Here is a 16,094-nt window from a genome sequence, read left to right as displayed (position 1 = left end):
ATCCATTCCCTCTAGTCCTGTCACTACCTGACTTTCTAAAAAGTCCCTCACCAGGGACTTTTTATATTCAGGTCCAGGTTGCTTGTCGTATATTTCGAGGTTAGAAATGTTCCAGTGCCACTACCATAGAATTGTAGAATGCATTGGGTTGGAAACCATCTTTAAAGGTCATCTAGTCCAAACCCCGCAGCGAGCAGGGACATCTCTCCCTAGATCAGGTTGCTCAGAGCCCCATCAAGCCTGACCTTGAGTGCCTCTGGGGATGGAGCCTCCAGCACCTCTCTGGGCAACCTCTGCCAGTGTTTCACCACCCTCAGGGTAAAGAACTTCTTCCTAATATCTAATCTAAATCTACTCTGCTCTATTTTAAAACCATTGCCCCCAGTCCTATCACTACACAGGCTTGTAAACAGTCCCTCCTGTGGGCCCCCTTCAGGTACTGGAGGGCCACTCTGAGATCTCCCTGGAGCCTTCTCATCATGGTGATAAAACAGTGAGTCAGACGTGATGTGCAGTCACGAAAATACACAACCAGATCTACAAAGGGATGCAGCAGTTTGATTCCCTGTTCTACACACAAGTGACTAAATTATATTACTACCTGGAGAATGCCCAACAGAGGTTGGTTTGAGGATTTTTAGATCAGTTATTTTTTTCTCTGTTTGCTTGTAGAAACACAAGGAAAGAATATGCGTGCTCTCTAGGAAATGTGAGCTAGCTCTTCTACAAGGCCTGCATATCACAGCGATCATCAGTGCAAAGCTTAACCTTTAGGCAACTTTCAACCACACAGGCTGCGGGTGGTTCATCTTGGATGTCAGCTCCTCATTGGGAGAGCTGGACTCCTAGGAAGGAGCCCCAAAAGCCAGCATGTTAGGGAGAACTAGGCGGGCATCAGGCATAGCTGTAAAGCAAAAATCTCAACCTACAGAACTGATGAAAGAGATGTGTCTCTGCTGAATCTCTTCAAGCTAAACAAACCCTTACTTGCAGTTTTCTCCAGCCTCATTTCCTTACTCCAAGGTGATGCAAGAGTGCCCACTGACAGTGGAGAATATGCAAGGAATTCAACATTCTCTTAAACTTGTCCTGGCTTTGACTCCCCTGGGCTCCAACTCCCAGGAGAGAGACCCTTTCCTGAGGATGTTAAGTACTTTGAGATAGTGCTCTCTCCCACTGTGGAAGGAATAATTACATATTTATAGATCCAGAGAGGGTGTAGTTTGGGCACAGATTTCTGGCACCAGCTGGCAGCTTAGCCTGGCAAGAATGACCAGCAGGACTGGCTACCAGATTTAGTAGCTTTGTTGTCAGAAGCTAATGTATCGCCAAAGTTAAAGTGAGTCCTGAAGAAATGTTCTGAACTTAGGGATTTGGGGCTTGGACATGTTGGATAGATTTAGCTCTCTTTGCCCCTTCTTAACAGCATGTGTATTTTGCAGATCCAGCATAGCCTCAACGTGTTTTTTTATGTTTTTCTCCTCAAATAGCAATGTCTTGTCTAGAGATAGCTGAACTTTTCACCTTTGTTACACTGAAAGGAATGGATACTGCACATAACTGAGCTGTTGCCAGAAGAACATGCACAAATAATTGGGGCTGGACAGAAGAGCTGCTTCTCCTGACAGTCAACACATCTGTATTTGGTTAAATAATACTTGCCACAGGGGCATTATATAACACTTGTATCATGGGTATTGGATTTTCAGATCATCTGAGAGGAGAACAAAAATTGGTTTTAAGCGTACTGATGAGAGTCTTGAGATGTTTCTGTGTCAATTCATGTCTACATCTTAAGATAGAGAGAAAGCCACAGAGTGGTGTCCAGGTATTCATTCCATTTTGCCTGCACCTTTGAAAAGCTCTCTTTTTACACTAAAAGTCAAACTTGCAAGAATCAAAACCAGTATCATGGACAAAACCCAAGAGTGTAACACAAGGGAACCTGACATCCACTAAACAGCCGTCTCGTGGCAATCTGAACATTAATTCAATCCATTTCCCTTTAGCAAAAGGTTCTGCACCCATTTCTCAGTCATCTTACATTTCTCCAGAAATCCCAATCACAGCAATGTTTTGCTTTGGAGAAGCAGGAACAGAGAAGAAGATCTCTTATTCCTTTGGTGCATCCTTTAGGACACAATGAACTTGATCCCTATGACCAGCACCGAGTCCCTGCACGAGTCACTTGGCCAGCCAGTCCCTGAAGCCAGACCCTTGGTCCCAGTACGGGCTGCCTTTGGCAAGAGGCGTCCATAGCAATGTGCTACTGGTATGGTTCGGAGAGGTATGAGGTGTGCATGGCCCGTCCTGTCGTTGCCCACCTTGGCCAGCTCCATGGTGGTCAGGCCCCATAGCTGTGGGTTTCTGACTTGCTGTTTCCTTGATGTGGGCATTATCCCTCATCTTGTCACCTCTTACTGTACTGAAAAAGCAGCATTTGGCCTACAGGCAAAATTCCTCTTGATTTTAGCTTTCCTCATTCCAACAGCAAGAGGGAATTTTATTTTTCTAGGTCATCTTCCCATATCATTAATGAATTAAAGCAGCATCTTCTCAGTGGAACATCCTATCAAAAGAAGCAATTTTCATCTTCTCTGAAGACAAGCATGAGTATTTCAAGGGTTTTGCTGCTTACGAAACATTAGGATCTTGGCTATTGCATGCTGTAAATTAAAGGCAGATTTAGCAAAAGGGAGATGAGATCAGTTTGTTGATTTTTTGGAGCAAATATCAAAATGCATTTGAATTATAAGATAAACAGAGCAGGCAGAACAGCTGTTCTTCCACAGTGACTAGCTGTCTTTGTGGCTCACACTAGTAAGAGCTTGGCCTGATCCAGCATTAGCTTACGCTCAGTCTCTGCAGCTGCAGAATTTTATCCCAAAATTGAGATAAGACTTTAAAAATGTATTTTTAATTGTTGGAGTTAGTGCTGGCAGAAGATACCTCTCCTCTTAGCTGAAAGCTTTAAGACCGTTTTTAAAAGAATTAACAGATTAAGATCAGTGCTTTAAAGTATTTTCTTCTAGTAAATGTTACATGGCAGGCTTTCATGTTATTGCTCCACTGTTTAACACTAGATAAAGCAGCTTCATGAAAACAAATTTCACCTAATTTAACTGGAAAGACAAATTAAAGTATTTATTTGAGAATGCTTGTTCTTCAGCCATTGAAATTATATATTAATATAGGTCAAAAATGACAGTAGGAACATTTTTTTTCAATGCCATCTGTAAGCCACCAACAGACAAAGCCTTAAATAAGACACACATCTTCTGATATGTGCCAGATGATACATTATGAGTGAAAACGAACCATCATTGAACAAGACAACCTCTCCACATAACTTTTGTCACCTCTATTCAGGAGAATGTCATTCAGGTTGAAACAGGTGCTGAAAGGGTAATCAGGAACGTAAAGTAGTAATCATGTAAGAGAAGACTTTAAAAAGTCTGATTGGGTCAATGCAGGCTGAGAGGGGACAAAACTGATTTCCAACAATACATGTTGTAACAGCTGGACTGACTTGTGCAAGGAGAAATGCATAAAGCACATAAAAGCAAATTTAATGTAAATTGAAAAGAGTATATCTAGATCATAAATTAAATTTATCATCTGAATAGTAACTTCTAGAAAATGTTTTGATTGGAATAGTTAGGACAGACACCGCATCTAGCTCTAAGATGCAGTGTCATAAATTTGAGTAAGACTGTGTAGTAGTTGCCTGTGCTAGGAAAGTACAAGAATCTGTGCCCTGGAAATTTGCTCCCTTTCAATAACTTGCACAATGTTTTTCATCATCATTGCACTAACACTTTCCCTATTCCTTTTTATTATAATATTTAAGAAAAATTTAACCAGCTTTTCTTTACTTCTAACAGTACAAAGTTAAAATGAAAGAAACTCCCAACTGTGTGAGATTATGCACAAGTTTAGAAGTTGAATTATTGTAAAAAGTATTGTACATTCTGTCCACAACAGTGCAAATAGATCTAGAATTTGCTGATTCTGCCATGGGTATTATGTGATTGTTTTGCACAGTCTTTGTCACATCTCATCCAAATCAGAAGATTTCAGTCAGTTAAAATGTGCACATTTCGTAGCTCAGCTCTCTGCCATCAGAACAGGAAGACATTTAGATTTAAAATTCTGGTATGTCGAAGTGTGGGCAGGGTGGAAAGGCCTTGTAAGATTACTTTTTCTCCTTTTTTTCCCACGAAGCAATTAGACAGGGTTTTGTTACAGAAAAGCCAAATGTCAAAGGAAAGACTGTCTTTACAGGTAACCCTCTAGGACTGAAGTAGCTGCAGGGAAGAGAGTCAGTGGATGAGAAGTTTAGCGATTGCTTCCTGGCCATGCCTATAGTTAAGAACATAGAAGTGCTCCTGTGGCACTCTGTTCCTAGTTACAGCTACACCAGGGGTTTCAGTTCTGCGTTAGCTGTGAGCCTCAGCCTCAGGTCATTTGTAACGACTGAGAAAGAATTTTGAGTGTTATCTTCAATTAAGAATATCATTCTCATTAGGTATCAGAGTCACATTGCTGGTGTGAGGCTCACAACACTCAGCAACCGAGCACTCTGAGCAATAGCTCGTGTCTCAGAGCATGTAGGTCACAAGAGAAGAGAACACTAAAGACCTTACTATCATGATACCAATATTTTCCCTTTAACAACTGTGTCTTTAAAGAGGTAACTTTGGAATAATTTTGAAGGAGTTTGCTATTTTACATCTATTGAAATAGTGTCAGATACCGACCAGCATACTAAAATGAGTATCATAACTGGGAAAATAGTTTGCCATTTTGTCTATTTTCTGCAATAGTGTTACTTATTTTCTGTACAAACTTACGCGCCATAAAAAATACCCCCTCACTCACTTGAATGCAGTTTAATCATTCATGACATGTTAGTGAACGTGACACTGTATGATAAAATGCAGAATGTTACAAAAAAGCTGATAAAATATAAATGTAATCATGTCTGAGTGTGTTACTAAATTGTTAAAAACTCATGCATCTTACTGAAAATGAGAAAATTTATGACCAGATAATATTTGATTAATTGTCTCAGTTTTTTATAGAATTGAAGGTTAAAATTTGTAAGGGGTCAAGTTAATTTTAAAATGAATACCTGTCAGACAGTCTTGTACCATTCCACTTCACTCCATACCATTCCACACACATACATATTTATATCTCACATTATTTTATGACCTGCGATTATGTGATTGTTATACAAGAACACAAGGGAAATGGACAGATCTGTCACAGAGAGGAAATGGGATTGCATAGTCCTGAATACAGGAGCTTGGTTTGTAGTTTTAATTTTCAGGCATGCTGTTTATAAGATCTTTGCCGAACCCTTTGTAGAAATAAGAAATTGTTATGTGTGGGGTAGGATGTTACTGCATTAATGCATTCTGTGGCAAAAAGATGGAGTAGTTTCTTGGTCAGAGCTGTTGCCCACTGGGATGTTCTAGAGTTTATCCCAAGAAGCATTCCAATCTTTTGTAAGCTCTCACTGCCTTTATAATTAATTGCCTAAACTAGTCATCTGATTACTGCCAATATGCAGTGAGAACTGGAACAATCCCTAAGGGCATTTAGGTAGCGTTTTCTGTTAAGAGCCTTTCTTGTTATACCTTTCTTTGGTATATGGTTACTCTTGCTGTTTAAAAATGGCTTTTTTATTCCAGAAGGCCTGGAAGGAACTGTTTTTTAGAAGCCATGAATTCACAACAGCTTTCAGAGATTTTACTGATAAGCTGCCCTGGGTGTTTCCCCTGTCTTTCATTTAAGTGTACATAACTGAGAGATTTCTGTCCCTTTTCTTCTGAAAGAGAGAATGGCATTTTTAATCTGAGTGAAGCAAAATTTGCTAACTCTAGCGTTTATACATGTAACTGTCTTTATTCCCCCTCAAGCAAAGGAGTGAGTTACACGGTAAATGAGTTCACCAAGGAGTAAGAAGCAGTGCTCAGATGGTTAGTGTAAAATTTACCCTGCCTGGAGACGGTTTGCTACAATTTGTTCTATTCCACAGAAATAAAAACAATTCAATGTGTACTTCTCTGTTGTCTTAACAGCTCAGCCACACTGCCTATCACTTTCAAGTGCTTGTTAGAGAATAACCATGTGGACAGGAGGATCGCAAGATTTGTGCTGCCTGTGGGAGCCACCATCAACATGGATGGGACAGCGCTCTACGAGGCAGTGGCTGCCATCTTTATTGCGCAAGTAAACAACTATGAGCTGGACTTCGGGCAGATTATTACTATAAGGTATAAACCTCAAATTCCACATGTTGCAATTTGCTTGTCTAGTTGAGTCTGACACACTTAAGTTTCTTCTATGTAGCAATGTTCAGAACAGAGCTCATCTCTTACCAAAGGATGCATTCCTCAGAGGATGGTTGTTTTTAAGTAATGAAGATATCAGTGACTGTACAAAGAGGAACTGTACTGGTACTGTTCAATAGAAGCATGTGGACACCAGGAAACATGTTTCTCTTTGAGGGTAACTGTCTAATTTTTACAGTTAGACAACCCATTGATCATTTACTAGGATCAGAACATTTAGCTGTTATTATTGCTATTACTGTTTTAAATGTCAAAATTGTTTTCAACTTGAAATACAGTGTGCATCTTTACATGGGAGGAAAAGGTTACAAAATGCAAACCTGGAAGTCCTCTATCAGCTAACAGGAAAGAATGTGTGTTAGGAAGCTCTTTGTCAAACATTGGAGGAGTAGGGGAACAGGAAAGAAGGACATGCTACTGACAGGGCAGGTTTTCATGCAGATGTCATATCACTCAGACATTTCTGAAATGTCTTCTCTGCTGCTTCTTAGAGCAGAGAACTTCATAAACAACCATGCTTTCAGTAGACAGCAAGTGCTGTAGCTGCATACTCTGTCCTTGAAAGGTCTGTAATGGATCCAAAAGACTAGAAGATCCAGCTGAACAATTACTGCCAGAATAACTCCAGTGGTTGCCAAAGAATGCCTCAGGGACTGAAACCTGCAGGTTTCCAGCAGGGAACAAATGATTAGAAAAACATTCCTCATAGTCAGAGCCTTGTGCAACACATTTGAGATCTGCTTAACTACCCACCCAGTGACCTCAACACTGCCCCATTTACACTGCTGGGCCCTGCCCATCTTCTGCTGGACTTGAAAACCTTAATGACAAGAAGAGGGGAGTCCTAAAACTAACCCCAGATGACAGCTGAGGTTTGCTAATGGGCTTCTGGCAAGATCTGCTTAAACTAGAAGCAGAAGAAGTAAATAGTGCCCATATGAGCTCTTGCTTCAGGCTTGTTCTCTCTCAATGAAAATTCTTGGAATCATCCTGTGCTGAATTTTAGTCTTTGTTGATTTTGAATTTGGAAATGTTTTTAGTAAGTGGTCCCAAAATATGGCCCAGAGCATGGGCAGATATTACATGTACCGTGAAGTAGAGACAGGTGATTTGAAAAATGGAGAAGGAATGTGATAGTAGATGGAAAAAAGGTAAGCTCTAGCTTTCTCTTAGCAGAACCGTACTTTATCTCTTTATTTTCTCTCCTTGTATTAAGTGCTAATACATAAGGACCAGAGAGAAGTAAAGACAGTAGAAGGGAAACACAAATGAAGATTGGATAAACCCAGGAAAGGAAAAGAAATAAAAAGACATGCTTACAAAGGAAAGGGTTAAATAGGATATCACAGTGGATTCTGTACCTTGGATATCTGAAGCCAAATTCTACCTCTATACTAAGGGTCAAACGTGCCCCAGATCTTGATACTTTAGGAAAAAAATGTTAGAAAAATAATTGGTCTGCTTTGCTGATGGTTTGTAAAATCCATCTTGACAATTTTTACCAATGCAATTATGCAAACCTAGATGCAGCAGAAAAAGAGAGTAAAGATCCTAATCCTCTCAGCTGAACATATTACAGAAACAAACATCCACATTAAGGACAAAATTGAACTGAATAGTGGGTGAGCTTGCCTGTACAATTTTAGTTAAACATTCTCGGGTTTGGTCGCAATTAAGTCATGAGACTTTGTACCTGAACTGACTTAGGAGGCAGAAGCAGTCATAATCAGGAGAACCTTTTAATCTTCATAATACTGATCTCTCATTCAACTACTGAGATTCTGTCCCTTCCGTTCTATCTATACTCTGCCTATTACGATGCTATAAGGATGCTGTACAAGCTAACTTTTTCAAAATGTGGTTTTAAGTATTTCTCACTCCCCATCACACCCACATGCAAATGTATTTTTTTTATTGCAGGAAAGAGCTCTAGTTATAAATACTGATGCTGCTCTACTGGTACACTGTACATCTGTGAGCAAGATACTGGATATCTCTGTGTCTCAGTTTGGGTGAATGCTCTTACCCTCATTTTCCATCATAGGAGGTTGCTGAGACTTAACTGTTTGCCAAAAACTCTGAAATTGTGGACTGATGAATGCAGTGGATTATCAGTGTATATGCTTTATATCATCCTTTTACAATTGTCAACATTTGTTTTTTGTCTTTCTGCTGGATGGCCTAGCTCTTGGAAGTGGCCAGATGGGCGGAAATGAATATATCCAGTTACTTTTGCTCCTGGAAAAAGGAATAAAATCCTTGCCCTTAAAATAGCATTATGAAAAAAATGTTAAGCCTGCCAGGTCCACTCTTGCCCTGGCCTCCTATTCATTTCTGCTCGCCTGGCTGAAAAAACAGTGTGAAGGTCAAGTAAAAATACTTTCCAGAAACTGAAGAGGTACAGTCACATTCACGCTTGCTTCATAATTATATCCAAGTATGCAAAGCCATGTGCTATGCAAGGACTTCACCCTTGGCCCAGCCTCTTTGCCCTTGGCCTGGCCTCTTGGAGATGTATTGACATTACAGGCCCTGGATGCAGCCAGCGTGGATTTGCCTGGCACGGGATCTGCACATGATGACTCAGAGATGTCTGCTGGGACCTCTGCTGCCAAGGGTGAAGCAGCGAGGAGGAGTGCTGGCAGACTCATGGCACGCAGCGAGGAGGAGTGCCGGCAGATTCATGGCACGCAGCGCCGCGTGGTGCCCTGAGCCGGGAGAAGTTGATGTAACTCAGAGAAGCCCACAGCCTGGCTGCCCCGCTTTCTCTGCACTCGTGATATCAAGAGATAACAGAACCGCCCCACCAGTGCTGAGGCCGCAAAGGTAGAGGGTAGGAGTTTAGCATGGGACACACATTTTGGCCTGTTCTTGCTCTCTGACCTGGCTTGTGTCCACAAAACACTGGCACTTCTGCACAGTGGCTTGTGTGAGAAGGATTATGGTTTAGGAAACTTCTGTAGAAACATGGTGTGGTTTCTTGCAGAGCAACCCATCACTGGTGAAGCTCATTCCTTCCTTTCTTTCTTTCTTAAAGTATCACAGCAACAGCTGCCAGCATAGGTGCTGCAGGTATCCCGCAAGCTGGCCTGGTGACGATGGTCATTGTCCTGACCTCGGTTGGGCTCCCGACAGACGACATCACGCTGATTATTGCTGTCGACTGGGCACTGTAAGTAACATTTTGAGGTTTCCAGTGTGGCAACACTGCTAAAAAAGGCAAATGGTCTCCTGGAGTGGAGTGATAGCAACGTACATAAAAGACATGGGAAGTAATTATTTTGCTTGAAAAGGTGCTAATGCGACCTCAGATTAAGTGCTCTGCTGAAGTGGGCATTATACTGAAAAAAGACATAGACAAATGAGAGAAAGTCTAGATGAGAATTAGACAATATGAGCTGCAGGGGAAGGCTGAAGAAGCAGATTTCATTTAGTCTGAAACCAGAGCAGGCTGAAGGTGGTCACCACAGTAGTTTCTGATATAGATAAGGTTGTCCTGAGGAGGACAGTGATCGACTGTTCTTCACATTCACTGGCAGGGAGGATGAAGAAGTAGACCAAAGCAACTACCTTAAGCCAGATCATGGGAAAACTTAAGAATAATTTTTATCTGGAAGGATAGTCAGGCAGTGGAAGTTGCTCCATGTTTTGCAAGCGCAGCCATTCTGTACAGAAGTTACTTTGCTGCAGCTCTAATCACTGCAGGTTTAACAGCAGAGGTAGAGGCTAAAACTTAACACAGAAGAAAAGAGGTTTGTGGCACCCCTAAGAAGAGCCACTTTAAAAATTCATAAGGAGTGGTTTATCTGAACTCTTAAGTTCTATGTGAATGTCCATAAATCAGTCAAACAATTTTAAACACTCTAGGAAGCTGAATCATAAAATACTCATCCCTAGTTCATTAGGGTTTCAAAAACCAACATAACTAGTGCATGCATACACAAGGGAACAGTTCAAATTATTTTTCATTGATTCTGTATAAAATATATCTCCACTAACACAACGGAGTTTCATTACGTCAAGGTTCTGGGTAAAAATGTGTTACAAGGCCATTCTTTTAAGTACCCTATTTTATTCAGCTTCAAGCCACTGAATTTTTTATGAAGAATTGTGAGAAGAAATTGTTTGCTTTCCTTTTCAGTGCAATAGAATATTATTATTAATAGAAGTAATGAATGTCGTGCTGTGTGCATACTTTAAGACATACTTTATTTTATGAATACCAGGAATAGTCTTCTGTGAAGGATAAATAATATCTGCTGTGGGCACCTAAACTTGGGAATGGTAGTTCAAAGTTTAATACAGCAGCCTTCCGACTGCTAGTCACCGAAGCTAAATAGTTAGTAAAACACACAAAAATAAAACTATTTTAAGCTGTATTACAAAAGCATTTCCCCTCTATATTGCTCAGTTCTCACCCAGCTCTTGCAACATCACCATTTCATTGTTTTTCCAGTAAGTCTTCCAGCATATATGGGAATTATGATTTTTTTTGTCAGACAAAACTTTTCAAAACAAGAGACAAAAAACTTTTTGAGGCTGTAGTTCCAGATGGTATTAAAAAATGAGCAAGAAGCAGATCCAGTTTTCTGTCTTTTGCAGATGACCTTTCATTAAAAAGTGTATTTCTATATTTCGGCACTTGCTGGTTTCAAGAACCTGCAGATGCAAAGTGTCAACAGGGTTGACATGCTGAATATTTTCAGTATTAGTTTTGGAAGTACTGGCGTTTGAAAAATGCTTAAAGAACGCTGGTTAGATGATCTCATGAGACTGAAAAACCCTTTACAAGGCACTGCAGGTATTACAACTCATTTAGGTAGCCATAACGTGCGTGAACTTCATACCTTATCTAATGCCTAGAGACATAAAGAAAAAAGACAAAATGTTTCTTAGTTAATTTATTAAACATAAGGTAAAAGTTTTGCATCTTTAATAATATCATCTAAAGCTAAAATACCACTGTAACACACCTGTTTGGACTGAAAGAAAAGCCACTAGCAGCAGGTTGGCCTCTCAACAAAAGAGTGTCACTGGTGTGCCGTGTGGTTCTACTCACGCACAACGCAAACTACTCTGAACACACAGAAACATGGAATAGAACTGGTCAAACAACATGCCAGGCAATTAATTTTCTTCAGAGTTTCAGTGTGGTGCACTGTTTCCTCAGAAGAATCCAGTCTTTGGAAGAAATGCTAATCAGAGCACAAAAGGGAATGCAAACTCTTGAGCTCTGCTTTTACAGCTTCTTCTCCACCACAGCTGACTCTTTGCACAATCCAAAATTAACAACTCAGAATATCTTTCCAAGAATCAAAATCTGATGATCAACCAAGGAAAAAAAAGTCTATGTGTAACAGGAACCTCTATCAATATGTTGTGTAACTGTTTTTCCCTGCTTCTCATATTCTTCTGGGATTTTTCCTCAAGGCAAAACCCAAAATCAGAACAAGAATTAGAAAAATGGATTCAGCAAACAAGTGTAGGACTGGGACCTGGAGTGAAAAACCGCATCTAGGTGTAGGCTGTGGAACATTATTGCTCAAGTTACTTGCAACTGCACAAGCTAATAACCTTTCATGCAGGAACTTTCATGCTAGTTAGAGGAGCAACTGTATAAACATTTGCATGCACTGAGTACCTGCCTAAAATATCTGAAAAAAAAATCAGCACACGGTTACAATTCTTGTCTATATTAAGGTACAGGATCAGAAATCTGGGCAGTGTTGATATTGGACCGCCATGGACTTTAATAAGCCAAACATCTGGAGATTCCTGAACCTCCATTTTATAACCCACATTTATAAATTAAGTTACTAATATGACACATTTTTCAGATGTGTATGTTTTTCTTGGAAAAGACATATTTCAGAATTAAAAGCTACATAGTCTATTTGAAACCTTGTCAAGTTTAACTAATAAATTCCAAATTGTTTCAAGTGTAACACTTGCCTATGACAACCACTTCTATTTACTGCCTGTATTTTAATAGATTTATTTTTTAGACAGTGGGTGGAAGCTGTAAACAAGGAAGAAATGATCCCATAAGTGAATAAATGAAAAATAGTGAAACTGTATATATACAAAGTACTGCCAAGAATATAAATTTAAATTGGAAAAGGTGATAACTGAAAATGGAGAATCTTTTAAGAGCCACCAGTAGCCATAGCAACCATAGCTTTTTTAGAAATGAACATGATTTAAATGTGGTCAGTGCCTGCTTAGTTACCAATCTTCTGAATAATTTTGATTGTATTCTGCACATTCTACCAATACAATCATCTTCCTAACTAGCACTTCTGCTGCTGGGATTGGGACCTTGATAACTAATATAGGGTACTGGCTGTACTAGTTGCCCTCTACTTTTGTTGAATTAGAACCCTTGCAACATCAGCCTCCAAGTCAGGCCATAACACTGGACCTTAACATCAAAACTTGGACATAAACACAGTCTTGATCTGCTGTGTTAAACCTTTTTAGTGCTGAATCGGCTCACATGTATAGGGAGGCATAGCTGCTCTAGTTAGCTCGGTTCCAAATGAGAGTATGTGGCAGCACAGCGCACTGAGCTCAGAAGAGGCTGCAAACTAAGCAGCTCAGTAATCAGTGACTACCCGGTGCCAAACTCCTTATTACCATTTCCAGACTTGTTAGGTGATAAAAACAGCAAAACTGGCCTTCAGCTATAATGATGGCAGTGATGAAGGCATAAGAATATATCCAAAGAGCCAACAACTTACCATTACTATTTCATTTTCCAGAGACAGGTTTAGAACAATGATCAATGTCCTGGGAGACGCGCTGGCGGCTGGGATCATGGCCCACATCTGCCGAAAGGAGTTTATCAAGGATGGTGATGAGGTAATAACGCCATGAGCCAGGGCATGCTGGTGTGTGCCATATTACAGCAAAGAACCCGTGAGCTCTCAGCCTCCCACATTTGTTTCACCTAGTTTATAAAAGGTGTTGCAGAGAGAGGACAGAATCGGGCAATGTGCTGCTTTGCCACATGGGGTGGAGAGAGAGGTCCTTTTCCATGAGGTCATGCTAAAAGTCACTCAAGTTCGAAGCTTGCCAGCCAGCTGTGCCTGGCACACTGGGGCAGGGAGCAGGATAAACAGCTGCAGTGTCCTGAAAACGCACAAGATGCTGGAGCTGTGAGTACCTGACAGGCCATTAAGTCATGCTTCTTCTAAAAACGTGACGAGCAACAGAGGAGGGTGACAAGAGTCCAGGCGTGTTTGTGTGTAGGGGGAGATAAAGGTATCTATGAGTGTGTATATGCATAACCAATAAGCTCACAACAAAAGCAACTACCCTGGGTGTTTCAAGCCTCCGTGTTAGCATAATCTGAAACCACCATTGCAATAATTTCCTTTCTGGACTAGCACAAGCACATTGTTCCATTCTAGACTTCATTCTCAGGCATCTTCATGACTTCTACGTTTAACACGTCCCTCCGTACATCTTAGTTTTTCCTTTTCTGTATCTCATTCCATACACCACACATACCTCTGTATTCTCCCCCTGCCTCCCTCCCCTCCTGTCTTGGCACGCATCATTCAGTCTTTCCTTATGCGAGGAATTCCTTCTCATGCTCTTCCTTCAAGTCCTTGTTCAAAGGAGATTCCTGATTTGACAAGCCCATCATGTTTGGAGGTGCTAATCTCCAACCATGTCAGCTCATGGCAGACTCTCACTACCTCTCTTCCACAAAGACAGAACAGTCTATGCAGAAAAGTTTATTCATTAGGACTGTTTTTCACAAGGCATGTTTAATTTCTGTGCATCGTTTGTTGTATTCTACAAAGAACAACAGTACTAATAGCAAAGTTTTATTTCTATTATTATTTCACCCATCTTACAGACAATCTTTCTGGTAAATCTGACCCCCATGCCTTCCTGTAACATGTATTTAAAAGTCCTGTTCCTTCAAGTTTTAGGTAGAAAGACAGGCCTTACTCTGTGGGGTGCTTCACACCTGCAGTAATTACCGATGACAGGGTTAGGCCAGAATAGGTGGGCTACACATATAGGTAACTACAAAAAAACCCACAAACCATACAACCTAAGGGTAAGATGTGCCATCCATTATGAAGCCAGAAGTCTAGTCTGTGTTCCTGCATAACACAGGCCTCCTGACATTTCATGCTGTATTTAGAACGCAGTCAGAACTCAAGAAGAGGTGTTTCAAGAATATAAATCCCTCCTAAAGGGACTATTTAGTCATCTGTGATGAGATTTTTCTTTGCATCATGCTCTATAAATGTATTAAAATATACCATTAGTCTGCCATACGTTTTGGCTGCATAATTTGTGGAATTAGTAATATATACTCAAAGGCCAAATTTTCTCAGCTGCAAGCCCGCCTCCTTCCTCTGCCAGTATTTACATCTTATTTTCCCCATCGGAGCTTCTGGTTTCATTTAAAGAACACTTCAATATTTAACTTATGAATCAGTCAATAAAATCCTCTTTATTTCCTTTGAAACACTGCAAACTGAAAAGACAGGTGTTAGTTTATTGGGTTAGAAGAAAGGCAGAAGGCAACAACAGATGACTTACTGGTCTGTGTAATTGCACTCAGGAGCAAGCACTGCCCAAAGCTCAGCGTTCTGTTCATTGGGAGTCCCTATCTTTTGAACATAGCCCTGAAGTTCTAGTCTTTGTTTACCCTTTTTATTTCATTTTCATAATGCAAGCAGTCATTACTGTGGGTATAAGTTAAGTTAGAGTCGTGACAGAGTTGGCATTTTTATATGCTTAGAGACACCTTCACTTTATCCAGATAAAGCAAGGATGCTTTAGTGTATATGAGAAACAGGTCCTGGCAGTCTATGGAGCCCCTCAATAATCCTGGTGAATGTAAAGCAGACCACAGGCTTTCAGATTAAAATTCCTTTCCTGTTGTATACAGCAAACAGTGGCAGTATTCCAGATCTTAATGCTTTTCACATAGGTGCCATTGATCTGTGAAACTAAGCCTATTAACGTCCATCAGATTGTGGCTTACCAGAGAAATGGCTGTGTGAAGACCATGAACGAATCTCGTGGACCAGAAACAGTGAAAGGGTTTCAGCACCACATACCTGTACAAGTGGAGCAAGAACAAAGTCCAGTGGAGAATCATACCAAGAAATCCAACAGTAAAGACCACTGCACTATTGAAATAAATGAACTAGAAACAAATGTGTAACCTCTACACTCAGTGGTATCTCATACGCCAGTGACCTGATACCCAATCTCTACCTCACAGCTGGAAGAGGGACTCTTTGCCTTGAACAGGAAAATGTGGAATTATCGCCACCCTGCTTGTACTGGAGCTAGGAGACCAGCTGTGAACGTCAGGAAAGGCACACAGCTTGCAAGAGACATGGGCTTCTTTAGGCGGAAGATTTTAATACTGAAAAAGTAACTAATGGACGACTACTGTTTTATTCTGCACTCGTTTGACTCCAGGATAGTATGTGACATTCCTTTGGGTTCTGTTTTTTTAAAAGATTTTTTTATTTGACCTTTTCAATTTTCTAACCAAAGCCTTTTTTTTTTAGGTGAATCTGAGTAGTTATGAACATTGTATTTATGTAGATTTTTTGCTATGTGAAAATATTTCACCAAAACTGCTAAAGATACTAATTTTGTGTAATATTCACTAAATGTAGTTTGTGCTTAGTTTTAGAATAGCAGTTAAGAAAATCACACCGATTTCCTGATCTCAAGGGGTTACACGTA

General features: G+C 40.3%; 1 protein-coding gene across 1 annotated transcript in view; it reads left to right on the top strand.

The window, feature by feature from the left end:
- Positions 1-15,558, top strand: part of LOC104273365 (excitatory amino acid transporter 5-like) — a 53,792-nt gene extending 38,234 nt beyond the window's left edge. Inside the window, exons 8-11 of the mRNA XM_009868683.1 lie at positions 6,090-6,284; positions 9,400-9,534; positions 13,124-13,223; positions 15,322-15,558. Of these exons, the coding sequence (XP_009866985.1) occupies positions 6,090-6,284; positions 9,400-9,534; positions 13,124-13,223; positions 15,322-15,558 (667 nt within the window). The remainder of the gene's footprint in view (positions 1-6,089; positions 6,285-9,399; positions 9,535-13,123; positions 13,224-15,321) is intronic.
- Positions 15,559-16,094: the final 536 nt, after the last annotated feature.

This window comes from Apaloderma vittatum, unplaced genomic scaffold (assembly GCF_000703405.1).
Source record: "Apaloderma vittatum isolate BGI_N311 unplaced genomic scaffold, ASM70340v1 scaffold7724, whole genome shotgun sequence".
In the NCBI taxonomy this organism is placed as follows: Eukaryota; Metazoa; Chordata; class Aves; order Trogoniformes; family Trogonidae; genus Apaloderma; species Apaloderma vittatum.
The sequence above is the reverse complement of the archived record's forward strand: the minus strand, read 5'-3'. Positions and strand labels throughout refer to the sequence as shown.